This window comes from Pithys albifrons, chromosome 20 (assembly GCF_047495875.1).
Source record: "Pithys albifrons albifrons isolate INPA30051 chromosome 20, PitAlb_v1, whole genome shotgun sequence".
Lineage (NCBI taxonomy): Eukaryota > Metazoa > Chordata > Aves > Passeriformes > Thamnophilidae > Pithys > Pithys albifrons.
In genome coordinates, this window is record NC_092477.1 from 3,425,852 (window position 1) to 3,451,463 (window position 25,612).

Genomic DNA, 25,612 nt, shown 5'->3' on the forward strand with positions numbered 1-25,612 from the left:
TGCTGCCCCAAAGGATGCCCCAGTGCTGCCCCACAGGATGCCCCAGTGCTGCCCCAAAGGATGCCCCAGTGCTGCCCCACAGGATGCCCCAGTGCTGCCCCAGTGCTGCCCCACAGGATGCCCCGGTGCTGCCCCACAGGATGCCCCAGTGCTGCCCCACAGGATGCCCCAGTGCTGCCCAATGCTGCCCCACAGGATGCCCCACAGGATGCCCCGGTGCTGCCCCACAGGATGCCCCAGTGCTGCCCCAGTGCTGCCCCACAGGATGCCCCAGTGCTGCCCCACAGGATGCCCCACAGGATGCCCCAGTGCTGCCCCACAGGTTGCCCCACAGGATGCCCCAGTGCTGCCCCACAGGATGCCCCAGTGCTGCCCCACAGGATGCCCCACAGGATGCCCCAGTGCTGCCCCACAGGATGCCCCAGTGCTGCCCCACAGGTTGCCCCACAGGATGCCCCAGTTCTGCCCCACAGGATGCCCCGGTGCTGCCCCACAGGTTGCCCCACAGGATGCCCCAGTGCTGCCCCACAGCCCGCCCAGTCCCCCCCCAGTGCCGGTGCCCCCGGGCAGTGCCATCCCGTGTTCCCTTTTCCCTGGCTCACGGTGGGTGCCCGGGGGCTGCCCTGGCAGTGCCACCCGCGGGGGTTCCTGTGTGTGAGCTGCAGGGGTTTGTGTGGCACACACAGCCCTGGCCCAGCCCGTCCCTGCTGCCCCTGGGGCTCAGCACAGGCACGAAGGGGGGACACACTGAACAACTGTTGTTCCCTCTGTGCTGGGTTGCTCAAGGCTCTGGAGCAGAGGGTGGGATCATCTCCTAACTCAGTCTTCTCTCTCTGCTTTCCCGTTGCTCCTGCTGCTCCTCCAGACATGGCTGAAGAAGAGAACAGCACCAGCCCTCAGGTACTTTGCTTTGCTTTGGTTTTGGGGCACATTTATTTCCCTGTGAGTGTTTCCAGCACCTCAGAGGTGCTGGGGCTGATTTGATAACATTTGGGCAGTGCCTTTAGGTGCTTTTACTTTGCAGGAACCTTTCCTTCCAAGGATTTTCTCCTTCCAAGGGTTTTCTCCTTCCAAGGGTTTTCTCCTTCCAAGGGTTTTCTCCTTCCAAGAGTTTTCTCCTTCCATGAGTTTTGTCCATCCAAGGGTTTTCTCCTTCCATGAGTTTTCTTCTTCTGAGATTTTTCTCCTTCCAAGGATTTTCTCCTTCCAAGAGTTTTCTCCTTCCAAGAGTTTTCTCCTTCCATGAGTTTTGTCCATCCAAGGGTTTTCTCCTTCCATGAGTTTTCTCCTTCTGAGTTTTGTCTCCTTCCAAGGGTTTTCTCCTTCCAATAGTTTTCTCCTTCCAAGGATTTTCTCCTTCCATGAGTTTTCTCCTTCCACGTGTTTTCTTCTTCTGAGATTTTTCTCCTTCCATGAGTTTTCTCCTTCCAAGATTTTTCTCCTTCCAAGGGTTTTCTCCTTCCAAGAGTTTTCTTCTTCTGAGATTTTTCTCCTTCCAAGAGTTTTCTCCTTCCAAGGATTTTCTCCTTCCAAGAGTTTTCTCCTTCCAAGAGTTTTCTCCTTCCAAGATTTTTGTCCTTCCAAGAGTTTTTTCCTTCCCAGATTTTTCTCCTTCCAAGGTTTTTCTCCTTCCAAGGATTTTCTCCTTCCATGAGTTTTCTTCTTCTGGGTTTTTTCTCCTTCCAAGGGTGTTCTCCTTCCAAGATTTTTCTCCTTCCAAGATTTTTCTCCTTCCCAGAGTTTTCTCCTTCCCAGAGTTTTCTCCTTTCAAACTTCTCAGGATTTGCCCCATTTTAGTGTAGGTGTGTTTTTCCTTTTCTTTCTTTCTTCTTTATTTCCTGCCAATCCTTCACACTCTGCTTCATATTCCAAACTGCACAATTGGATGGGTTAAATACCTTTGGGTTTGTGTGCTCTTGGCCTAAAGAAGGAAAAGAATTGCAGAGTTCTGCTCTCCTTGCATTTGTTCTTAACCATGAAGTGGGACCTCGTGGCCCAGCAAGGCATGTGGTGCTTTCCAGACTCAGGAAAAACAAAACAGTTCTTCTGTTCTGTTCTGTTTTAGTTCTCAGGACTGAAAAACCCCCACGAGCTGCTCCTGGGCCCTTCAGGGTGTTCTGTGGCTCTGCAGTGTCTGTACCCAAACAAGGCCTGTGACCTTTGGGTGCCTCAGAGCTGATGTTTTGGGCAGTCCTGCTTTTCTGGCCTTGCTTTGAGAAGCTTTTCCCAGCCCTCCCTGGCCAGGGAATGTCTCACTGTTTGCCCTGGACTGCAGGGAGCCCTTGCTGGACTCTGGATGGGTGTGAGCATTATGGGCTGCATGTTTGTGTTGATTGCCAAGTCCTGGTTTCTTCAGGAAAGCTCTTTATGCTAATCCATCCTCTTAGCAGGGCTTTGCTCCATTTCCTGATGCACTGAGGGGCTTTTCAGGCTTGTCCCACAAGCTGATTTGGGGCTGAGAGTTGTCTGGGGTTGTGGGAGGCACCTGGGAAGCTCTTGGGTGCTGGTTCTCCTCCTGGTGACTTCCCCTGCCCCAGGAACTGCTGACACATCTCAGATGTCTCAGCCTTGTCTGCTTTGCTCCTTCTGCTTTTCCAGAAGGGTTGTCAGTGCTGGGAAAGACCCCCCACCCCGAGTCTGGGTGGGCAATGTCATGTTTTCCTGGTGGAAACCATGCAAGACCCTCTCAGTGTTTCCCTGAGCTCTGAATTCCTCCTTTCCCTCCCTGCAGAGGGGCCTGAGGGTTCTCTCTGTGCATGGCTGGGGTTTTTGCACCTGGGTTTGTTCCTCCTGGAGCAGCACTGGGAGTGTCAGCTGCCAACTGCTATTTTTGCTGTTATCTGAGATCCTGGAGAGCAGCAGAGCTGTCCATGTCCCTGCCACTGCCAGGGGGAAACGTGTTCAGTGACCACAACACACCAAGAACTCTGTGCTGTGTCTGTTGCTGTCACATCTTCTTCAAATTCTTGTGACTCCCCACTCCAGTACCTTGGATAATAGTCTGGTAACTCTGGCAGAGTTAGTTTGGCTCCTGCTGGGGAGGTGAATTGTCCATATTTTGTGCTGCAGAGGCCCAGGGGAGCAGAGGGACCTGAGGGAGGTGACTGGTCAGGCAGGAGTTTCATTTGTGCTGCAGAACTGGAATTGATTTTATGAGCCAGGCCAGTTGGGTGACTTGCTGTGCACTTCATTTTTCTCTTGGTGACAAAGCAAAATTCAGGTGTCATCCAGAACTGGAACCAGGGGCAGGAACTGGGACCAGGACTGTGTGTGGTGCTATCCTAGTTCAGCTGGAGGGACCAGCTAACCCTGTGTGGGGGTGATCAAAGCTGTGTATTCCACCCCCTCTATTCATTCCCCAAGGACAATGGGCCATCAGCAGCAGCTGCCCAGGGAGCCATTATCACCTTCACACCCAGCCTGGGGGGGCGGAGCTGCCAATGGGCCATCAACAGTTCAACACCCCCTGGCTCCCAGAGTTAATCACCCATTGGGTGAGTCCCCGCCCAGGGGGAGGGACTGAGAGCTCCCTGAGGGTACATAAGGGGTGGGTAAGACCTTGGGAACTTCTTGTCAGATCCAGAGCAGCAGCAGGACCTCGACAGGAGGAGATCACCGCTCTCGCCCAGACCACAGCCCTTGCCTGCACCAACAGGTTTTTCTTTTCCTTTTGCTCTGGACTTGGGGGAACCACAGGGGTCTCAGCACAAGGGCAAACAAACCCCCTTGGGTTTGTGCCCCAGGACACTGGGTTATACTGCTGGGGTTTTGTGAGTTGAAAGCAATTTCCCTTGTGTGTCAGTGTTGCTATTGAAATATTACTATTAAACTTTAGGTCTGACTTATAATCTCTCTTGTGGTGAGTTCATTTCCCCTGCTGGTTCACCTTTAAACCAGCACAGGTGCTTAATTCCAGTTCTTGGAAGGTTCAAGTACTTGTTGGGTTCAAGACTTTACATATCTCTTTGTACTGGGTTTGTTTCCTCATTGTTTGTAGTATTTCTTTTTTGCCTTTCCCCCCTTTCTCCTAAGCTGTAAACTGGCATTTGTGGGATTATTTTACCTGCCAGGTTTTATTCCTGGGTGGCAATGGTGGGCACAGGTCCCAGGGCAGCACCCCTGGGTGGGGCAGGGCTTTTGCCCCTGGACATCACTGCCTTTTTATGGTGACTTGAACCTGCTGCTTTATCACTTATTTTCTCAGTCTAACAAAGTCCTTTCCATTCCATTCCCATCCCTATTGCTCTGAAAAATTAGATCACCAAACAAAGTTGTCACTTCACTGTTTAGAAGTGACTCACAAGTGACTTCTCTCCACTGCAGGTTTGTATTTGCAAAGTGGCCTGTAAGTCAAAGCAAGACGTTGAAAACCACAATCGAGTTGTATTTGAAGATCTGTGCCAGAGCAGGCACTGAGATGTTTTTATGGAGGATTTGTGAGGCCACACCTTGAGTGTTGTGTTCAGTTCTGGGCCCCTCAGTTGAGGAAAGAGATTGAGGGGCTGGAGCGGGGCCGGAGAAGAGCAACGAGGCTGGAGAAGGGACTGGATGTGGCACTGAGTGTCCTCTGAAACACCTCCAGGGACAGAGAATCCACCATGTCTTGATCCAACCCCACTGTGATCACCAGCCCAGGGCACTCTGTGCCCTGGGCTGGTGATCACAGTAGGGTTGGATCAAGGGTTGGATTTGATGATCTCAGAGGTCTCTTCCAACCCAAGTGAGAAGAGCAACGAGGCTGGAGAAGGGACTGGAGCACAAGTGCTGTGGGGAGAGGCTGAGGGAGCTGGGGGTGTTCAGCCTGGAGAAGAGGAGGCTCAGAGGTGACCTCAGCACTGTCTGGAACTGCCTGAAGGGAAGTTCTGGCCAGGTGGGGGTTGGTCTCTTCTCCCAGGCACTCAGCAACAGGACAAGGGGGCACGATGGGCTCAAGCTCTGCCAGGGGAAATTGAAGTTGGAGATCAGAAAGAAATTCTTTGCAGAGAGAGTGCTCAGGCATTGGAATGGGCTGCCCAGAGAGGGGGTGGATTCCCCATCCCTGGAGGTTTTTCAGCTGAGCTTGGCTGTGGCACTGAGTGCCATGATCTGGTAAAGGGACTGGAGTTGGACCAAGGGTTGGACTTGATGATCTCGGAGGTCTTTTCCAACCCAATCCATTCTCTGATGTTGTCACAGTAAAATCAAAAGTGAGCAATTCAGATCTATAGAAACCCCTGTGAGACTGAGCTATCAGCCAGAAGCAGCAAGGAGCTCAGCTGCTGGTGGCTGGTAGGGAGGTGGTTACTCCCCAAGAATTCACATAGTAGGAATTCAGAGGACTCTGCAGGTGCACAAAAACAGCCAGGATGAAATAATATAAACATGGCACTTGTGAGAGAGAGGCTTTAACCAATTGAAGTATCTGGCATGGTGGTGTGTTAACTCTTTAGCCAATAAGCTGCAGTCCTAACCCCATATAAACTGTGTGCTTTGGGTAATAAAGGGTCTTCACTGTAAACTTCCTAAGCTTGTTGGTGAAGTCCTTTCTCTCAGCCAAAAATTGTTTACTTTACTCTGATTCTGTGATTCTATAAAAACTGATTTCACTTTCCCTTTGGTGCCAGGCTGTGATGCCAGGAGGTGGAATGGCCGTGCTGGAGTTTGTGGAGGACAGGATACACACCACCATGGTACAGTATGGCTGGAGCCAGCTGGCTGAGCTTCCAGAGTGTGCAGCTTCTCCTGGAATGCCAGGAATTGTCAAAGGCTGAGTGTTTGTTTCTGTGCTCTCACTGAGGCAGGAATTCATTCCTGGTGTTTGGAATTGCACACTGCTCTGGGGTGGGAGGGACATTGAAACTCATCCCCTTCCACCCCCTGCCATGGGCAGGGACACCTCCCACCAGCCCAGGTGGCTCCAAGCCCTGTCCAGCCTGGCCTGGGACACTTCCAGGGATGGGGCAGCCTCAGCTTCCCTGGGAATTCCATCCCAACCCCTCCCCACCCTCCCAGGGAAGAATTTCATCCCAGTATCCCATCCAACCCTGCCCTCCTTCATCTTTGGGCCATTCCCCTTCACTCCTGGCCCTTGCACATCTCCTGTGTTGTGTGATCAGCTCACAGATCCTTAGGAAGGAAAATGCAGAACATTTTGCATGTGAGCTGCTGACAGAGCTGAAATTTCTTACATGTGTGATGTTTGAATTAAAAATCAAGTGTTTGTGGACATGTTTGACTTTCAGATTTCTCCCCCAGCCCTCCATAGAGCACATAATAACTTGTTGGAAATTATTAACTTCTCTCCCCTTGAATTCCCCTCCCAGCTGACTGGAATTGCAATTGGAGCTGCAGTGGCCCTGCTGTTCATTGCAGTTGTTGTGTTTGTTGTGTACAGAAGGCTGAGACAATCCAGTAAGTATCTGATAACTAAGTAAGTGTTAAAACCAGTTTTCCCAGCTCTCTGGAGTGTTTTTGTGATAGTTTTGCTGGGAAGGAGTGGCTCTTGCAGGAAAACAGCTGGAAAAGAATGAAGAACTTGTGTTGATTCACTTTACACTGGGCACAGAATCCAGAACTGTCACATGTTGGATGCTGGAGGTTTTCATTTCTCTGGTGTGTGATGAGCATCAGCCTTTGTATCAGCTGTAAATGATGCAAATGGTTTCAGCCCTGCTGTGCTTTCACTGTTAATGAGAAATGATTGAATTAGAGCTTTCCTTTGTGAGGTTAAATTACCTAATCCTTGGGTCTGTTTGGAGAGCCCTTTTGTGGTGCTGAGGCAGAACCTCAGGCTGGCCAGAGCTGGGCACTGAGGGGTCCTGTGCTGGTTTAAACCCCCAGGGCTGGCCAGAGCTGGGCACTGAGGGGTCCTGTGCTGGTTTAAACCCCCAGGGCTGGCCAGAGCTGGGCACTGAGGGGTCCTGTGCTGGTTTAAACCCCCAGGGCTGGCCAGAGCTGGGCACTGAGGGGTCCTGTGCTGGTTTAAACCCCCAGGGCTGGCCAGAGCTGGGCACTGAGGGGTCCTGTGCTGGTTTAAACCCCCAAGACTGGCCAGGGCTGGGCAGTGAGGGGTCCTGTGCTGGTTTAAACCCCCAGGGCTGGCCAGAGCTGGGCACTGAGGGGTCCTGTGCTGGTTTAAACCCCCAGGGCTGGCCAGAGCTGGGCACTGAGGGGTCCTGTGCTGGTTTAAACCCCCAGGGCTGGCCAGAGCTGGGCACTGAGGGGTCCTGTGCTGGTTTAAACCCCCAGGGCTGGCCAGAGGTGGGCACTGAGGGGTCCTGTGCTGGTTTAAACCCCCAGGGCTGGCCAGAGGTGGGCACTGAGGGGTCCTGTGCTGGTTTAAACCCCCAGGGCTGGCCAGAGCTGGGCACTGAGGGGTCCTGTGCTGGTTTAAACCCCCAGGGCTGGCCAGAGCTGGGCACTGAGGGGTCCTGTGCTGGTTTAAACCCCCAGGGCTGGCCAGAGGTGGGCACTGAGGGGTCCTGTGCTGGTTTAAACCCCCAGGGCTGGCCAGAGCTGGGCACTGAGGGGTCCTGTGCTGGTTTAAACCCCCAGGGCTGGTCAGAGCTGGGCACTGAGGGGTCCTGTGCTGGTTTAAACCCCCAGGGCTGGCCAGAGCTGGGCACTGAGGGGTCCTGTACTGGTTTAAACCCCCAGGGCTGGCCAGAGCTGGGCACTGAGGGGTCCTGTGCTGGTTTAAACCCCCAGGGCTGGCCAGAGCTGGGCACTGAGGGGTCCTGTGCAGGTTTAAACCCCCAGGGCTGGCCAGAGGTGGGCACTGAGGGGTCCTGTGCTGGTTTAAACCCCCAGGGCTGGCCAGAGCTGGGCACTGAGGGGTCCTGTGCTGGTTTAAACCCCCAAGACTGGCCAGAGCTGGGCACTGAGGGGTCCTGTGCTGGTTTAAACCCCCAAGGCTGGCCAGAGCTGGGCACTGAGGGGTCCTGTGCTGGTTTAAACCCCCAAGACTGGCCAGAGCTGGGCACTGAGGGCTCCTGTGCTGGTTTAAACCCCCAGGGCTGGCCAGGGCTGGACACTGAGGGGTCCTGTGCTGGTTTAAACCCCCAGGGCTGGCCAGAGCTGGACACTGAGGGGTCCTGTGCTGGTTTAAACCCCCAGGGCTGGCCAGGGCTGGGCACTGAGGGGTCCTGTGCTGGTTTAAACCCCCAGGGCTGGCCAGAGGTGGGCACTGAGGGGTCCTGTGCTGGTTTAAACCCCCAGGGCTGGCCAGAGCTGGGCACTGAGGGGTCCTGTGCTGGTTTAAACCCCCAAGACTGGCCAGAGCTGGGCACTGAGGGGTCCTGTGCTGGTTTAAACCCCCAGGGCTGGCCAGAGCTGGGCACTGAGGGGTCCTGTGCTGGTTTAAACCCCCAGGGCTGGTCAGAGCTGGGCACTGAGGGGTCCTGTGCTGGTTTAAACCCCCAGGGCTGGCCAGAGGTGGGCACTGAGGGGTCCTGTGCTGGTTTAAACCCCCAGGGCTGGTCAGAGCTGGGCACTGAGGGGTCCTGTGCTGGTTTAAACCCCCAGGGCTGGCCAGAGCTGGGCACTGAGGGGTCCTGTGCTGGTTTAAACCCCCAGGGCTGGCCAGAGCTGGGCACTGAGGGGTCCTGTGCTGGTTTAAACCCCCAGGGCTGGCCAGAGCTGGGCACTGAGGGGTCCTGTGCTGGTTTAAACCCCCAGGGCTGGCCAGAGCTGGGCACTGAGGGGTCCTGTGCTGGTTTAAACCCCCAAGACTGGCCAGAGCTGGGCACTGAGGGGTCCTGTGCTGGTTTAAACCCCCAGGGCTGGCCAGGAGAGGTGGCAGCTGGGCAGAGGGAGCCAGGGCAGCAGGACTGGCAGGGTGTGCTCAGGGTTTGCCCTCAGCAGTGGGGGCTGATGTGGTGCTTCTCTTCCAGAACAGCCTCAGCCCCACGTGCCCCAGTACCGGTTTCGCAAGAGGGACAAGGTGATGTTCTATGGGAGGAAGATCATGAGGAAGGTGAGAGCCCCTGGCACAGGGGGAAGGAGGGAGGGAAGGGGACTAAAACCCACTTGGGGAGGTGGGAACTTGGCAGTGCTTTAGGCCTTCAGCCTGGAAAATTCCACTGGAGTTCTGTGGATGTTTCAGGAGGCCCGGGACAGTGCCTGGGTTGCTGATGGAGAAGCTACTGCAGGGCCAGGAGGGGCTGGGTCCCCAATCCCACCCAGCAGTGAGTGCAGGGGCACAGAGGGGGCACAGTCACCCACAGCAGGGGCAGGGAAGGTGCAGCTTCTCTAACTCAAACTGCATTTCTCAGTTAGTGTGAAGCTCATCAGTGCCAGTCCCACCCAAGTGGTTGTTTTGTGCCTTGAGCTGTGGGTGCTGCAGCTGTGGGCAGAGGCAGCACCTCAGCCCTTCCATCAGAGACTTTCCCCAGGCAGGACTCTCTGCAGGAGGGGGTGGAGGGTGAGGGGATGCAGAGCAGGAGCTCCTGTGCCCTTTGGTGCCAGTTCCAGCTTGGCCTTGCCCACGTCACTGCCCTCACACCCCCTGTGAAGGCAGATCACAGCTGGAGCCTCCTCTTTCTCTGGCCAAGCCATACCCATCTGAAGAATATTTGCAGCCAAGGAGGGTAGTAATAAATCAGTGAATATCTTACTCCTGTGTGGAGTTGATGATTGTTTAAATATCTTGGAATCACAGCATGGTTTGGGTTGGAAGGGACCTTAAAGCACATCCAGTCCACCTCCCCCCAGCCCAGGGTGCCCCAAGCCCTGTCCAGCCTGGCCTTGGACACTCCCAGGGCTGGGGCAGCCACAGCTTCTCTGGGAATTCCATCCCACCCCTTCCCCACCCTCCCAGGGAAGAATTTCTTCCCAGTACCCCTTTTAAACCCACTCACCTTCAGTTTAAAGCCATTCCCCTTTGTCCTATCAATAGATGACATATATCTTTATATCAGATATCTCTATATCTATGTAAGATATATACATATAAAATATTTATCAGATATATCAGTGTCAGTAGCATCACACACTTATGTAAGTGATGCTTCTGATGCTCCCTGACCCTGAAAATCTACCTCTTCCTCAGGGGGTGCTTTTCAGAGCACCAAATGTTTGCTAATTATTCATAATCCTGTGTGTAGTGAAGGATGGTGGGTACAGATGGCTGGGGAAGGAGAAATGCTCTTTAATTGTGGCTGTGGGATGTTCTCCCTGCCCTCTGTCCTGGAGAAGCTGCAAGGCCAGGATGGGCCTGGCCCCTTTTGTGGCTGAGGAGGGTCCTGGCTGTGCCCTGTGCCATGACCTGCTGAGTCCAGGAGGGCACTCACAGTGCCAGGGCACTGCAAACACACACCTGCAGAAAAATGAGGTAGAGCAAAGGGACCTTGAGTCAGCAGTCACTGGGTGTTGAGGAACATTTCCTCCTGAGAGCTGCCACAGCCTTCTGCTCACTCACTGTGCTGAGGTGAATTCGAATACTTGGACTTAATTAGACACTGTGCTGGGGTTAATATTTAGTTCTGGAGCTCATCTCCTTGTGGAGGAGGTGGTTGCTCCCTGAACATTCAGCTGCAGCTCAGCCTTTACACAGAACTTGGCCACAAAAGCCCTCAACGAAAGGAAGTTGTGTGTGCAAGATGAGAATTTTAATATTCTTTAACACAGATGTTTATAAGTAATTCACATAAGTAAGGAATGCTTACAATTTCACATGGGGAAATCATTGCAGGGTTTTTTTTAGGTTGGAGTTTTAGAGTTTGCTTTTTTACTTTTATTCCTGAATAAGGCATAGAATGTTACACACTGGCTGCTGGGGATTGCATTGGTGGATTTCTGATGACATATCAAGGTTACACTTAAAAAAATTAACCCCCAAACCAGTTAAATATTTTTTTCTGACAGAAACGTTTTAGAGATTCAGCTCTTTGAGAAACAAATGGAGAGTTAGGAATGTTTGGAAGTAACTAATGAGGGGATTTCTTGGGGTAGCAGTTGTTCTGTTTCTCCAGAGGGTGGCACTTGGGGACTGGGAAAAGCAGGAAAAGCCTTGGTTTGTCACCAGCTCAGACAGGAACCCAGCTCTGGTTTGGCAGCACAGGGACTGCCAGGTGGAATCATGGAATATCCTCAGCTGGAGGGACCCACAAGGATCATGCAGTCCAACCCCTGGCCCTGCACAGACACCCCAACAATCCCACCCTGTGCCCCAGAGCATCATCCAAACCCTCCTGGAGCTCTGGCAGCCTTGGGGCTGTGCCCACTGCCCTGGGGAGCCTGGTCAGTGCCCACCACCCTCTGGGGGAAGAGCCTTTCCCTGAGATCCAACCTGACCCTGCCCTGGCACAGCTCCAGCCATTCCCTGGGTGCTGTCCCTGCCCTGGCACAGCTCCAGCCATTCCCTGGGTGCTGTCCCTGCCCTGGCACAGCTCCAGCCATTCCCTGGGTGCTGTCCCTGCCCTGGCACAGCTCCAGCCATTCCCTGGGTGCTGTCCCTGCCCTGGCACAGCTCCAGCCATTCCCTGGGTGCTGTCCCTGCCCTGGCACAGCTCCAGCCATTCCCTGGGTGCTGTCCCTGCCCTGGCACAGCTCCAGCCATTCCCTGGGTGCTGTCCCTGCCCTGGCACAGCTCCAGCCATTCCCTGGGTGCTGTCCCTGCCCTGGCACAGCTCCAGCCATTCCCTGGGTGCTGTCCCTGCTCACACAGAGCAGAGATCTGTGCCTTCTCCTCTTCCTGATCTGAGTGAGAACCACAGCTAAAGGATCTGCCATCCACTGCTACTGTAGTAGTTGCTTAGTAAAATCAAAATATACTTTTCTTTCTTCCTATAAAGAAAGTGACCCTGGAGCAGGTGCTGTTCCATCCTCTCAGGTCTCACACGAGCATTTCCCTCTGTGCATGTTCTTATGGCCTGAAGCTGTGCCAGGGCAGGGACAGCACCCAGGGAATGGCTGGAGCTGTGCCAGGGCAGGGACAGCACCCAGGGAATGGCTGGAGCTGTGCCAGGGCAGGGACAGCACCCAGGGAATGGCTGGAGCTGTGCCAGGGCAGGGACAGCACCCAGGGAATGGCTGGAGCTGTGCCAGGGCAGGGACAGCACCCAGGGAATGGCTGGAGCTGTGCCAGGGCAGGGACAGCACCCAGGGAATGGCTGGAGCTGTGCCAGGGCAGGGACAGCACCCAGGGAATGGCTGGAGCTGTGCCAGGGCAGGGACAGCACCCAGGGAATGGCTGGAGCTGTGCCAGGGCAGGGACAGCACCCAGGGAATGGCTGGAGCTGTGCCAGGGCAGGGACAGCACCCAGGGAATGGCTGGAGCTGTGCCAGGGCAGGGTCAGCACCCAGGGAATGGCTGGAGCTGTGCCAGGGCAGGGACAGCACCCAGGGAATGGCTGGAGCTGTGCCAGGGCAGGGACAGCACCCAGGGAATGGCTGGAGCTGTGCCAGGGCAGGGACAGCACCCAGGGAATGGCTGGAGCTGTGCCAGGGCAGGGTCAGGTTGGATCTCAGGCAAAGGCTCTTCCCCCAGAGGGTGGTGGGCACTGACCAGGCTCCCCAGGGCAGTGGGCACGGCCCCAAGGCTGCCAGAGCTCCAGGAGGGTTTGGATGGTGCTCTGGGGCACGGGGTGGGATTGTTGGGGTGTCTGTGCAGGGCCAGGGGTTGGACTTGGTGGTCTTGGTGGGTCCCTTCCAGCTCAGGATACTCTGTGGTTCTGAATGGCTGGTAGATGGGTTGGAACCTTTGCAGGGTTGGCACTAGTGGGGTGTTTTATTGGTTTTTTTGGGAGTTTTAGTGACTACATCTGTTTTCTTTCTCCCCTGCCAGGTCACCACCCTCCCAAACTCCCTGGTTGGCAACACTGTGCCTCGCCAGCGGATGCGCAAACGGGCCAAGGTTTTATCCTTGGCTAAAAGGTACTTGGGCTTTCGGGAAGGGGGAAATTCCTGCCCTGGAGGCTGAGCTGGGGCTTTTGGTTGGGTGTGGAACCTGTCCCTGGCTGAGCCATTCTCCATAGCTGCTGGCTTTTCCCAGTCCTGCCAGCTGTGGCTCAGCTGGGAAGGTTGCTGCACTGGGGTGGCTTGTGCAGCACTGTCTGCTTGGTTGGAGAAGGGGAGGAGGTGGAAGATTCAACTAACTGATGATGTGTAACTTGGGATGGTGAGTGTTTGGTGTTCACTGTACACTTACATGCTGGTTTCAAGGGAAACTGGCAGGAGGAACAAACCCAACACAAGAGAGATTATAAGTCAGTTACAATTTAATAACAACATTACAATAAATGCAGTGGCACAAAGAGAAATTGGGTTTAACCCCCAAGCCCAGCAGTGTAACCCACCCCCTGGGGCACAAACACAGGGGGGTTTGGTGGCCCCTGTGCTGAGCCCCACGTGGTTCCCTCGAGTGCAAAGGAAAAGGAAGGGACAAAGCTGTTGGTGCAGATGATGGCACAGTCTGGTGGAGAGTGGTGGGCTGCTCCTGGCCAGGGTCTGCTCCTCCTCTGGATCCCAGGAGTGGTTCCCCAAGTCCCCAAAGCCCCAGATTGTCTCCCCTGAGGTTTGGGTGGGAGCCCCCAGTGCCTCCCCCAGGGCAGGGAGTTCCACAGTGGGGGATCTGACTGTGGGATAAAGTCAGGGGGGATTTTGGAATGGTTGGTGGCCCCTGAGCAGAGCTGAGCCCTCAGGTGAGTGTGGAGGTGCCAAGGAGTCCCTGAAGGGGAGTTGTCCCAGCTCCTCTGCCAGGCTTCTTTCCCAGCCAGCTCCCAGCCTGAGGGCTCAGCTGTGCCCTGGGCAGCTGCTGCCAATGGGCCCTTGGGAACAGTTGCTGGGCAATGGCCCAGAGGGTTTAGAATGCCCAGCTTTGGGCACACCCACACAGGGACAAACTGGACCCACCTGCTCAACTGGGACAACTTATTTAGTATTTAATATATACTTAAATGATGGATGTCCTGAGCCCTCTGACTCATGTTTTCCTCTGTAGGATTCTGCGTATTAAGAAGGAATGTCCAACTCTGCAGAGGAAAGAACCTCCTCCCTCTTTGCTAGAGGCAGATCTGACTGAATTTGATGTAAAGAATTCCCATTTGCCATCAGAAGTCCTGTACATGCTCAAAAATGTCAGGTAATGTTAAGTGGGAAGAGGAGTTTGGAGTTGGGATGTTCAAGTGATGGAATATTTGGCAGGTTGTGTCAAGGGTCAGAATCTTTCAGGAGTTGACTGAAATTCATCTGAGCATGAGGACAGAATAAATGACTGAATTTTCTTGAAACATTAAGAAAATAGTTGAGCTGTTTTTTAAAATAGAAAAAGGGAAAAAAAAGGATGTAGATTAGTGGCCTAAACTTGGGGATAGTGATAATGAAGGTGTTTGAACAGGAACAGATTTAGTGCATTTTAAAACCTCTCTTTACACTCCATCAGACAATCTTTAGCATCAGAATTGGTAAATGTTAATTGGATACCATATTGACAGCTCTCTAAGCTGCTGAACCTTTTGCTTCCCTAGCTGAAAAGGTTGCAAATCAAATCAAAGTCAGCCTAATCCTCATGGCTCTCTGGCAGATTAAGAAGGAGGGTTGGACTTTGTGCCCCTTCAGCAAAAGGTCACATTTGCTGACACAGCAAAGAGGATCAGCTCCACTCTGTAGTTTTGGTTTTGTGTGTGCACATTCATTGTTTCTCCCAGATGTGATTTAATTTAGTCCTGAAGGTCATACATTCTCTAATAAAACAGCTGCTTAAGTCATCTAAACTCACTGCTGTGGAATGATGATCTCCTGTGACTAATTGGTGTTGCAGTAGAATTTGAGGGATTGATCCTGATGAGTGGGAGCTGGTGGAGCTCTCTGACAGGGTGACCAGGTCTGACATGTGCATTTCTGTCTGCCTGGTGGTGACTGACTGTTCTCAGCACTGGAGGAACCCAGGTGTGTGTTACCTGCAGAAGGTGGAATATTCCACATTTAAATCATGCAGATGACAGGAATTTGCAGCCTCTCTCCCCTGTCCTGGTTCCATGGCCAGGGCAGTGCACTGAAAGGGAGGCTCCATGGGGGAACTTCTCTCCTGCACTGTGTGAATCCTTCTCCTTCTGAAGCCCTGCTGGTGTTTGCTGGAGGAGGGCTGACTGCCCTTCCTGCTGAGCCTGCTGGCATTCCTTGGAGTTCTCCTCCCAAGGAACCCCAATATTCAGTCTCAGAGTCTCACAGTGCTCTTGCCCCTCTGTTCTGGGGAGCTCTGCTGCTCCTGCCCTGCAGCAGCCACTCTGGGCTCCCTCTGCTCCTTGTGCTCTGCTCATTTAGGCAGGATTCTCCAAGGGCACTGGGGATTTGGGGTTTCCCTTTGTGCTGGTTTCAAGGTGAACCAGCAGGAGACATGAACCCAACACAAAAGAGAAGTCAGAGTTACAATTTAATAACAACATTACAATAAATGCAGTGGCACAAAGAGAAATTGGGTTTAACCCCCAAGCCCAGCAGTGTAACCCACCCCCTGGGGCACAAACACAGGGGGGTTTGGTGGCCCCTGTGCTGAGCCCCACGTGGTTCCCCCCGAGTGCAAAGGAAAAGGAAGGGACAAAGCTGTTGGTGCAGATGATGGCACAGTCTGGGGGAGAGTGGTGGGCTCCTCCTGGCCAGGGTCTGCTCCTCCTCTGGATCCCAGGAGTGGTTCCCCAAGTCCCCAAAGCCCCAGATTGTCTCCCCTGAGGTTTGGGTGGGAGCCCCCAGTGCCTCCCCCAGGGCAGGGAGTTCCACACTGGGGGATGTGACTGTGGGAGTCAGGGGGGATTTTGGAATGGTTGGTGGCCCCTGAGCAGAGCTGAGCCCTCAGGTGGGTGTGGAGGTGCCAAGGAGTCCCTGGAGGGGAGTTGTCCCAGCTCCTCTGCCAGGCTTCTTTCCCAGCCAGCTCCCAGCCTGAGGGCTCAGCTGTGCCCTGGGCAGCTGCTGCCAATGGGCCCTTGGGAACAGTTGCTGGGCAATGGCCCAGAGGGTTTAGAATGCCCAGCTTTGGGCACCCCCACACAGGGACAAACTGGGCCCAGCTGCTCAACTGGGACAGTGGGTTTTTTACCAAATCTCCTCCTCTCAGGCCTTCCCAGGTGCAAAGTGAGCTCTGGGATGTGTAAGGTGGTTGTGAACCTGGCAGTGTAGAACTGGCTGTTCCTGATGAGCTGCAGGGTTTGGACTATTCCTTTATGTCTGGAGGTCCCACTTGCTCAACTGGGACACCCTTTGCCTTTTCCTTGCTGCAGGGTGCTGGGGCACTTTGAGAAGCCTCTGTTCCTGGAGCTGTGCAAGCACATGTTCTTCGTTCAGCTGCACGAGGGCGAGTACGTCTTCCGGCCGGGGCAGTTGGACAACAGCATCTACGTGGTGCAGGATGGCAGGCTGGAAGTTTGCATCCAGGAGAGTGTAAGCATGGGCTGCCCTGCAGGTCTGGAGGGCAATCCAGGGGCATGGCACATAGACTGGCATGAAGCACTAGGCTTTGATTAGGGAATGATTCAGGTGAGGGGACTGAGTCCATCATTAGCAAATTTGCTGATGACACCAAGTTGGGAGGGAGTGTCGACCTGCTGGAAGGCAGGAGGGCTCTGCAAAGGGATCTGGAGAGACTGGAGAGATGAGCTGATTGGAATGGGATGAAGTTCAACAAGGCCAAGTGCAGGTCCTGCCCTTTGGCCACCCCAACCCCCTGCAGCGCTCCAGGCTGGGCACAGAGTGGCTGGAGAGCAGCCAGGCAGAGGGACCTGGGGGGACTGAGGGACAGGAGGCTCAACAGGAGCCACCAGTGTGCCCAGGTGGCCAAGAAGGCCAAGGGGATCCTGGCCTGGATCCAAACTAGCGTGGCCAGCAGGCCCAGGGCAGTGACCCTTCCCCTGGACTCTGCCTTGGGGAGGCCACACCTTGAGTGTTGTGTTCAGTTCTGGGCCCCTCAGTTGAGGAAAGAGATTGAGGGGCTGGAGCGGGGCCAGAGAAGAGCAACGAGGCTGGAGAAGGGACTGGATGTGGCACTGAGTGTCCTCTGAAACACCTCCAGGGACAAAGAATCCACCATGTCTTGATCCAACCCCACTGTGATCACCAGCCCAGGGCACAGAGTGCCCTGGGCTGGTGATCACAGTAGGGTTGGATCAAGGGTTGGATTTGATGATCTCAGAGGTCTTTTCCAACCCAAGTGAGAAGAGAAGAGCAACGAGGCTGGAGAAGGGACTGGAGCACAAGTGCTGTGGGGAGAGGCTGAGGGAGCTGGGGGTGTTGAGCCTGGAGAAGAGGAGGCTCAGAGGTGACCTCAGCACTGTCTGGAACTGCCTGAAGGGAAGTTGTGGCCAGGTGGGGGTTGGTCTCTTCTCCCAGGCACTCAGCAATAGGACAAGGGGGCACGATGGGCTCAAGCTCTGCCAGGGGAAATTGAAGTTGGAGAGCAGAAAGAAATTCTTTGCAGAGAGAGTGCTCAGGGATTGGAATGGGCTGCCCAGAGAGGGGGTGGATTCCCCATCCCTGGAGGTTTTTCAGCTGAGCTTGGCCGTGGCACTGAGTGCCATGATCTGGTAAAGGGACTGGAGTTGGACCAAGGGTTGGACTTGATGATCTCGGAGGTTTTTTCCAACCCAATCCATTCTGTGATTTCGAAGGGATTACTTGCAGCTCTTTGGGGCACTGGTGTTTGTGAAGGTCAAGGTTTGGAGCTCTGGTCCTTCATGTGTCAGAGGAGAGAAAAGAACACAATGCTGATGGGGCTGGTTGGAATCCCCTCCCACATGAGCTGCATAGTTATTGAGGGAGCACAGGGTGTAAGGTGGGCTTGGGAACACTCACCTTTGGGGTGGTTGTAGCTGAGCCCAGAGAGGAGAGACTCAGCTGACTTCAGAATATTCTTACAGTAGTTCCTGGGTTTGCCTGGGAGGTGGAAGGGGCAGATTCACTTTTAGGTAGAGAGACAAAAGAAATGATGGTTTGTTTCATGGGTGAGTCTTAAAATGTGGAGTGCCAGCCCTTGTGGTCACAGACTCACAGACTCACAGACTGTTCTGAGTTGGAAGGGACCCACAAGGATCATCGAGTCCAACTCTTAAATCAATGGCCCACACAGGGGATTGAACCCATGACCTTGGCATTATTACAACTGAGTTTTAACCAACTGAGCTGATCTCAGGGTCACCTTCTGCCAGGTCCATTTTTAATATATTCCTTCTTCCTGGCTGAACTTTGAGTTCAGTTTAAGTTGTGAACAGGTTTCCAATGGCTGAAAATTCAGGGGGCTCATGTTTGAAAATTATATTTATAAATATTCTTGTTGATTTCTCTGTATTTTTATTTTTTGATGCTCTTGTTTTGTACAAACTGTTGACATGGAACCCTTCGATAAAGGAGGCTCAGAGTGAAGGAAGCTTTGTTTTATTGAGGGTTACAGAGCAAAAACAAGCAGGTCACAACTCCCCCAGACCAAACTGGCTTTTAGCTTCTCTTAATTTCCCACTCTTAGAATGGTGGTTTCAAACCCTGTGGCTGGAATTAGCACATTCCATCAGAGCAGAGAGAAAAAGAGCATCCAAGTCCCGGTGGGGAACCTGCAGTGGGAGCTGCTCAGAGCATGTGGGAGGGTGGGAGAAAGCTGAGCTGTCTGAAATGCTCCAAATGTGCCAAGATGCAGCTGTGAGGCTGCTCTGATGGTGTGTGTGTGCTTGCAGGATGGAACAGAAGTGGTGGTGAAGGAGGTGCTGGCCGGGGACAGCGTGCACAGCCTCCTCAGCATCCTCGACGTCATCACGGTGAGTTGGGGCAGCTGCAGGTCCTGAATGTGCCCAGGAGAGAACCAGAATGCAAAATGGGTGTGCTGGTTTCAAGGTGAACTGGCAGGAGAAATGAACCCACCACAAGAGAGATTATAAGTCAGAGTTACAATTTAATAACAACATTACAATCAATGCAATGGCACAAAGAGAAATTGGGTTTAACCCCCAAGCCCAGCAGTGTAACCCACCCCCTGGGGCACAAACACAGGGGGGTTTGGTGGCCCCTGTGCTGAGCCCCACGTGGTTCCCTCGAGTGCAAAGGAAAAGGAAGGGACAAACCTGTTGGTGCAGATGATGGCACAGTCTGGTGGAGAGTTGGGGGCTCCTCCTGTCCAGGGTCTGCTCCTCCTCTGGATCCCAGGAGTGGTTCCCCAAGTCCCCAAAGCCCCAGATTGTCTCCCCTGAGGTTTGGGTGGGAGCCCCCAGTGCCTCCCCCAGGGCAGGGAGTTCCACAGTGGGGGATGTGACTGTGGGAGTCAGGGGGGATTTTGGAATGGTTGGTGGCCCCTGAGCAGAGCTGAGCCCTCAGGTGGGTGTGGAGGTGCCAAGGAGTCCCTGGAGGGGAGTTGTCCCAGCTCCTCTGCCAGGCTTCTTTCCCAGCCAGCTCCCAGCCTGAGGGCTCAGCTGTGCCCTGGGCAGCTGCTGCCAATGGGCCATTGGGAACAGTTGCTGGGCCATGGCCCAGAGGGTTTAGAATGCCCAGCTTTGGGCACACCCACACAGGGACAAACTGGGCCCACCTGCTCGACTGGGACAGTGGGTTTTTTACCAATTCTCCTCCTCTCAGGCCTTCCCAGGTGCAAAGTGAGCTCTGGGATGTGTAAGGAGGTTGTGAACCTGGCAGTGTAGAACTGGCTGTTCCTGATGAGCTGCAGGGTTTGGACTGTTCCTTTATGTCTGGAGGTCTGAGGTGGGGTTAATCTGCCCAAGGACACAGTTCAATCAGGAGCAGGACCAGGCTTGGGCCAGAATTCCAGGCTCTTCCTCTCTTGCACAGAACGTGCTGTGCTGGAGGGGACCCACAAGGCCCATGGAGTCCAACCCTCACCCTGCACAGGCCCATCCACAGGAGTCACACCCTGTGCCCCAGAGTTTGATTTGCTGCTTGCTGGGTTTATTTAATCTGATGGAATTCAATCTGGCAGTTGTTATTACTGTGATTACCCTGTGAAAGCACTTGATGGACTGATTCATTTTGTGACATGTCAGTGGTGCTGGTGACCAGCTGAGGGTCCTGCTCTTTGCCAGGATGAGCTGAGCTTGGTGGTCATATTTGATGTCCCAATTGGTGGATTTGTGTCAGTTGGATTACACTGATGGTTTTGCTGCAATCCCAACCCACCTTTAAGGGCTGCCTGAGTGGAAGGGGTTGAATTCACAAAGTCCTCCAGCACTGACTGTGCTCTCTGAAGGATTTTGGTGGCTGAGAGGATGAAGACAAGCTGATCAATAAGTTGTGTTTGACCCTGTGTCACGTTTCTCTCGTGCTTGGCTGTCTCTTCTCATCAAAAGGCACCATTGCTCTGTCTGCAGGTACTTCAAGGATTCTCTAAAGTGTTCTTTGCCACTTTTAAATGCAAACATACACCTGGAGATCTGTATTTATAGTTCCCATAAAACCTGGTGGCAGTGATAACATTTTTTGAGCTTGGTCAACCTTTCTTCTGCAGCAAGTAATGGCATGTGAATTATTTGGACTGTACAAGTCTAGTTCTTGCTGTCAAATTCATACTAATATCTCTTTAAATTCCTAGTACAACCTTTCTCCTTGTTATTTCCACCACTCCATTTTCTTAATGACAATATTCTAAAGAGCAGGACCATCCTATAGGGACATTAATACTGGTCATCTTCCTGCTTTGTAAAAGGAATAGAGGGAAAGAAATCCTTCTTGGACAACAGTGTTTTGTGGCTTTGGTTTTTTTAAGAGTGTTGCCATTCATTTTATGTTGTCCTGGGGTTTATTTTGGGTTTTAATTCTCATTCTGTGATTTTTTTCTCTTTCTCATTAGCTGTACCACTGGTAAATAAAAGTGATTGAGAGTGTGTTGAACAGAGTTAGCAGAAGAAAATGGAATGAAAAAACCTCGCAAATTTTTTTTTTGGCTAAAGTGGTTCTCATTTGTTTTTTACAGCTCTTCTGTTCCTCATTTCCCAGTTTTGGGGGAAATAAACCTGCTCATTTTATTTCTGTTTTTCCTCTTCCTTATGTTCCTTGCTGACTGTAGGTGTAGGAGCAGCCTGAAAATGGGCAGGGAGGGAGGAGGTTGATCAAAGCAGAGGAGACTCCTCAGTGTCCCTCCAGACACAGATGCCATAACCTTCATTGTCATGTTCCACCCAGCACAAGGCTCTGACATGGAGAAGGGATGAATTCAGAGAGGACAGCAGTTGTCTTACCTAATTTGTGCTTCTTTTGACTCACTTTGTAGCATGTGATGTCCCTCACTTAGCTGAGAGTTGCCAGAGCTGAGGTTGCTGCCCGAGCTCTTGTTGTTGGATCTAAAAGAAAGGCCTCACAAGGGGGACTTTTGTAATTTAATCCTTCAGTTTTCAAATTGAAAAGTCCTTTTAGATCTCCTAAATACAAAGGTAGCAGCTGTGACATGAGACTTCACTCATTCTGAGAGCAGATCAGGGCTGATTTCTCTAAACTTGGAGGAGACACTGAAAACTCTTGAATCCAAGTGGTGCAGGTGCTGTCCTGGTGTCCTGGAACAGTTCTGGGGTGTAATTAATCTGCCTCTGGACTGATACTGCCCCAACAGCTCAATAAATCTCTGAGCTGAGCATTGTTGATGTCCATGAAGTGTTTTCAGCAGCCACAGCTTCTCCCTCAACAGGGAATGTCCATCCAGAGTTAAATGGGACCAGCAGAGATGGCTTATGATGCTGATTGCTGGAGCTCTGGGGCTGACTCCTCTTTGGTCCTCCATGTGGAGCTGGGGTGAGGAAAACTGGGAGCAGGAAGGAAAGAAAAGATCCTGGGAGGAATATTGACCAACTGGCAGTGACTGAGGGGGGAAAAATGAAAGTCAGGATTAAAAGAAGCTGCACAAACAAACCCTTGGGGCTCAGGTCTGTGTGAATGGCAGTGGACAAGATGGATGAGGCTGTAAAGAAGTGATGGAATTGCTGCAGGAGCTTTGGGGTGGCACTGGCAGGGCAAGAAGACAAATCCCAGGCAGTGGAAACAGGGAGAAAATGCCAGATCTTTGGGTGCAAAATGGAGTTACAAATGCAGGTGGGAGAATGTAAAGCACCTGTGTCTCTTGTAGCCCATTTTTTAACCAAATTCCTTTGGGTTTGGCCGTCAGCTGTGATTTGGATTCAGCTGCTCCTGTGGGGTGACATCTCCCAGCTCCTGGAACAAGTAAATGGTTACCTGTCCTGAGAACAAAAAGTTCTCTCTGGGAAAAAAACCCTCTCTCACTCCTGATTATAACTTGAATGTTCTTGTCATCTCAGTGTGGGATTGCAAAATAGAATAATTTAAGGCTGGTTATTCTCCCTGTGCTGCTGATTATTTTCTGTCTGAGGGAAGTGCCAATTACAGAACATTTCCTCCCAGAGCTGCTCTCCCAGCTTTTAGCACATTCCCAACCCATCAGTGCTGGGGTTGGCCCTTCCAGAGCAGGGCTGTTCTCATGCAGGGGGTTCAAAAAGGCACAATTATGTGCTGCAAACCCTGAGCAATGGGCTGTTCTTTGCTGCTGCATCATCATTAGCCACCATTATCCTAAAACTGGTTTGAGGGACTCTCAGCACCATTAAACCCCAAGCCCTTTACTGGGCAGACTGGAGACATTATTACTGTGCACACTGTGGAATAACTGGGATGAAACACTGTTAGACTTGATGTTTATACTTGTCCAGCAACTAAATATTTACAAGATTTCCTTTGTTTTCACTGTATGTTTGTTGAAGGGATTTGGAAGAAATACAGTTGATGGCAAATGCACTTGAAAGCAGAATATATACATTTTTTAGGAGGGGCAGGTCCTGTCTGACCAACCTGATCTCTTTCTACAATCAGGTGACCCACCTGGTGGATGAGGGGAAGGCTGTGGATGTGTCTGCCTGGACTTCAGCAAGGCCTTTGACACTGTCCCCCATAATATACTCCTGGAAAAGCTGGTAGCCCATGGCCTGGACAGGTGTACCCTCTGCTGGGTCAGGAGCTGGCTGGAGGGTCAGGCCCAGAGAGTGCTGGTGAATGAGGCTGTGTCCAGCTGGTCACCAGTGGTGTCCCCAGGGGTCTGTGTTGGGTCCAGTCCTGTTTAACATCTTTATTGATTATTTAGATGAGGGGATTGAGTCCATCATTAGCAAATTTGCTGCTGACACCAAGTTGGGAGGGAGTGTCGACCTGCTGGAAGGCAGGAGGGCTCTGCAGAGGGATCTGGAGAGACTGGAGGGATGGGCCAAGTGCAGGTCCTGCCCTTTGGCCACCCCAACCCCTGCAGCGCTCCAGGCTGGGCACAGAGTGGCTGGAGAGCAGCCAGGCAGAGGGACCTGGGGGGACTGAGGGACAGGAAGCTCAACAGGAGCCAGCAGTGTGCCCAGGTGGCCAAGAAGGCCAATGAGATCCTGGCCTGGATCCAAACCAGCGTGGCCAGCAGGCCCAGGGCAGTGACCCTTCCCCTGGACTCTGCCTTGGGGAGGCCACACCTTGAGTGTTGTGTTCAGTTCTGGGCCCCTCAGTTGAGGAAAGAGATTGAGGGGCTGGAGCGGGGCCAGAGAAGAGCAACGAGGCTGGAGAAGGGACTGGATGTGGCACTGAGTGTCCTCTTAAACACCTCCAGGGACAGAGAATCCACCATGTCTTGATCCAACCCCACTGTGATCACCAGCCCAGGGCACAGAGTGCCAGAGTGATCACAGTGGGGTTGGATCAAGGGTTGGACTTGATGATCTCAGAGGTCTTTTCCAACCCAAGTGAGAAGAGCAACGAGGCTGGAGAAGGGACTGGAGCACAAGTGCTGTGGGGAGAGGCTGAGGGAGCTGGGGGTGTTCAGCCTGGAGAAGAGGAGGCTCAGAGGTGACCTCAGCACTGTCTGGAACTGCCTGAAGGGAAGTTCTGGCCAGCTGGGGGTTGGTCTCTTCTCCCAGGCACTCAGCAATAGGACAAGGGGGCACGATGGGCTCAAGCTCTGCCAGGGGAAATTGAAGTTGGAGAGCAGAAAGAAATTCTTTGCAGAGAGAGTGCTCAGGGATTGGAATGGGCTGCCCAGAGAGGGGGTGGATTCCCCATCCCTGGAGGTTTTTCAGCTGAGCTTGGCCGTGGCACTGAGTGCCATGATCTGGTAAAGGGACTGGAGTTGGACCAAGGGTTGGACTTGATGATCTCAGAGGGCTTTTCCAACCCAACTGATTCTATGATTCTATGATTTTATTTTACATTTAAGTATAAGGAGAAGTCCAATTTCAATCCTGGCTCCAGATGAAGAATTAAACCTGTAAAAGAGGGTTGTTGCATCTATTTTCGTGTACAGCCAAAGCACAGAGATGCAAATTGTTAATTTCTTTGCCTAATTAAAAGAAACTTGGGAAACCTGAGGACACTGATAGCTTTGCACTGTAGGTCAGAGAGATGTTTAAAATTTCCAGTCCCTCAGGAAGCTGCAAATCAAAGCTATTAATATCCTTCCCAGATTTTATAAAAAGGGTCAGCTGAAGTTGGTGTAATTAAAAAATTGGTTCCAATTAATTTAATTTCATTTTAGAACCCACTCCATGGTGCCTCCCAGAGCTGCAGCTTTATTTTCCAGGGTGATTATAGTCATCCAAAAAGTCTCTTTTTTACTTTTGCTGGATTCTTCAGGCAGGAATTCCTTCCCAGGGATTGTGTTGAGTTGTGTCTGGTGCTCTGCAAGACTTGCAGGTTGTTTCTTTTGCAATCAGAATTTCATATCTGTGTGTTTGGTGCCTGGAAATATTTGCCTGGAGGAGGAGGAGAGCTGTGACTGTTAAAGTAGAAACTCCATTCCTTCCTTTGCTCCTGCTCTGTGCTGCAAAAGGGCTTATTTTATCCCAGAAATATTGGGTAGGTCAATATTTGATGTTTTAGTAAATTAATTTATAAATTAATTTATTCCATTTTAGAAGAGGTGTTGTCTGAAGGTTTTTATCCAAGTGTTTGGCAATAGATTTATGTTACAATCTATTCTAGTTCAAGGGGAAAAAATCCTAAACCAGAGGCTTGTCTTGCAGTGTGAAAAATCTCTGTGTTCTGCCCACTTGCAGTTTTATTTTTCATTGGTTTGTTAATTCTCAATCTGTTCTTTGAGCAGGATGGTCCAGACACAATTTGTCTCAAGTAAAGGGGAGCTGTTTGGCTTTGCCATATGGAATATTTCTTACATATGAAAGTGTGCAGGTTTAAAGGGGAACTGGGAGGAGAAATGAACCCAACACATGAGAGATTATAAGTCAGAGTTACAGTTTAATAACAACATTACAATCAATGCAATGGCACAAAGAGAAATTGGGTTTAACCCCCAAGCCCAGCAGTGTAACCCACCCCCTGGGGCACAAACACAGGGGGGTTTGGTGGCCCCTGTGCTGAGCCCCACGTGGTTCCCCCGAGTGCAAAGGAAAAGGAAGGGACAAAGCTGTTGGTGCAGATGATGGCACAGTCTGGTGGAGAGTGGGGGGCTCCTCCTGGCCAGGGTCTGCTCCTCCTCTGGATCCCAGGAGTGGTTCCCCAAGTCCCCAAAGCCCCAGATTGTCTCCCCTGAGGTTTGGGTGGGAGCCCCCAGTGCCTCCCCCAGGGCAGGGAGTTCCACAGTGGGGGATGTGACTGTGGGAGTCAGGGGGGATTTTGGAATGGTTGGTGGCCCCTGAGCAGAGCTGAGCCCTCAGGTGGGTGTGGAGGT

The 25,612-nt window shown here is 52.4% G+C and overlaps 1 protein-coding gene across 1 annotated transcript in view; it reads left to right on the forward strand.

Annotated features, from left to right (window-relative positions):
• The window catches only part of PNPLA7 (patatin like domain 7, lysophospholipase), a 188,198-nt gene that overhangs the window by 1,749 nt on the left and 160,837 nt on the right, over positions 1-25,612 (forward strand). The window contains exons 2-9 of the mRNA XM_071574420.1: positions 866-900; positions 5,604-5,669; positions 6,303-6,390; positions 8,871-8,953; positions 12,764-12,852; positions 13,919-14,059; positions 16,191-16,350; positions 18,630-18,710. Of these exons, the coding sequence (XP_071430521.1) occupies positions 866-900; positions 5,604-5,669; positions 6,303-6,390; positions 8,871-8,953; positions 12,764-12,852; positions 13,919-14,059; positions 16,191-16,350; positions 18,630-18,710 (743 nt within the window). The remainder of the gene's footprint in view (positions 1-865; positions 901-5,603; positions 5,670-6,302; positions 6,391-8,870; positions 8,954-12,763; positions 12,853-13,918; positions 14,060-16,190; positions 16,351-18,629; positions 18,711-25,612) is intronic.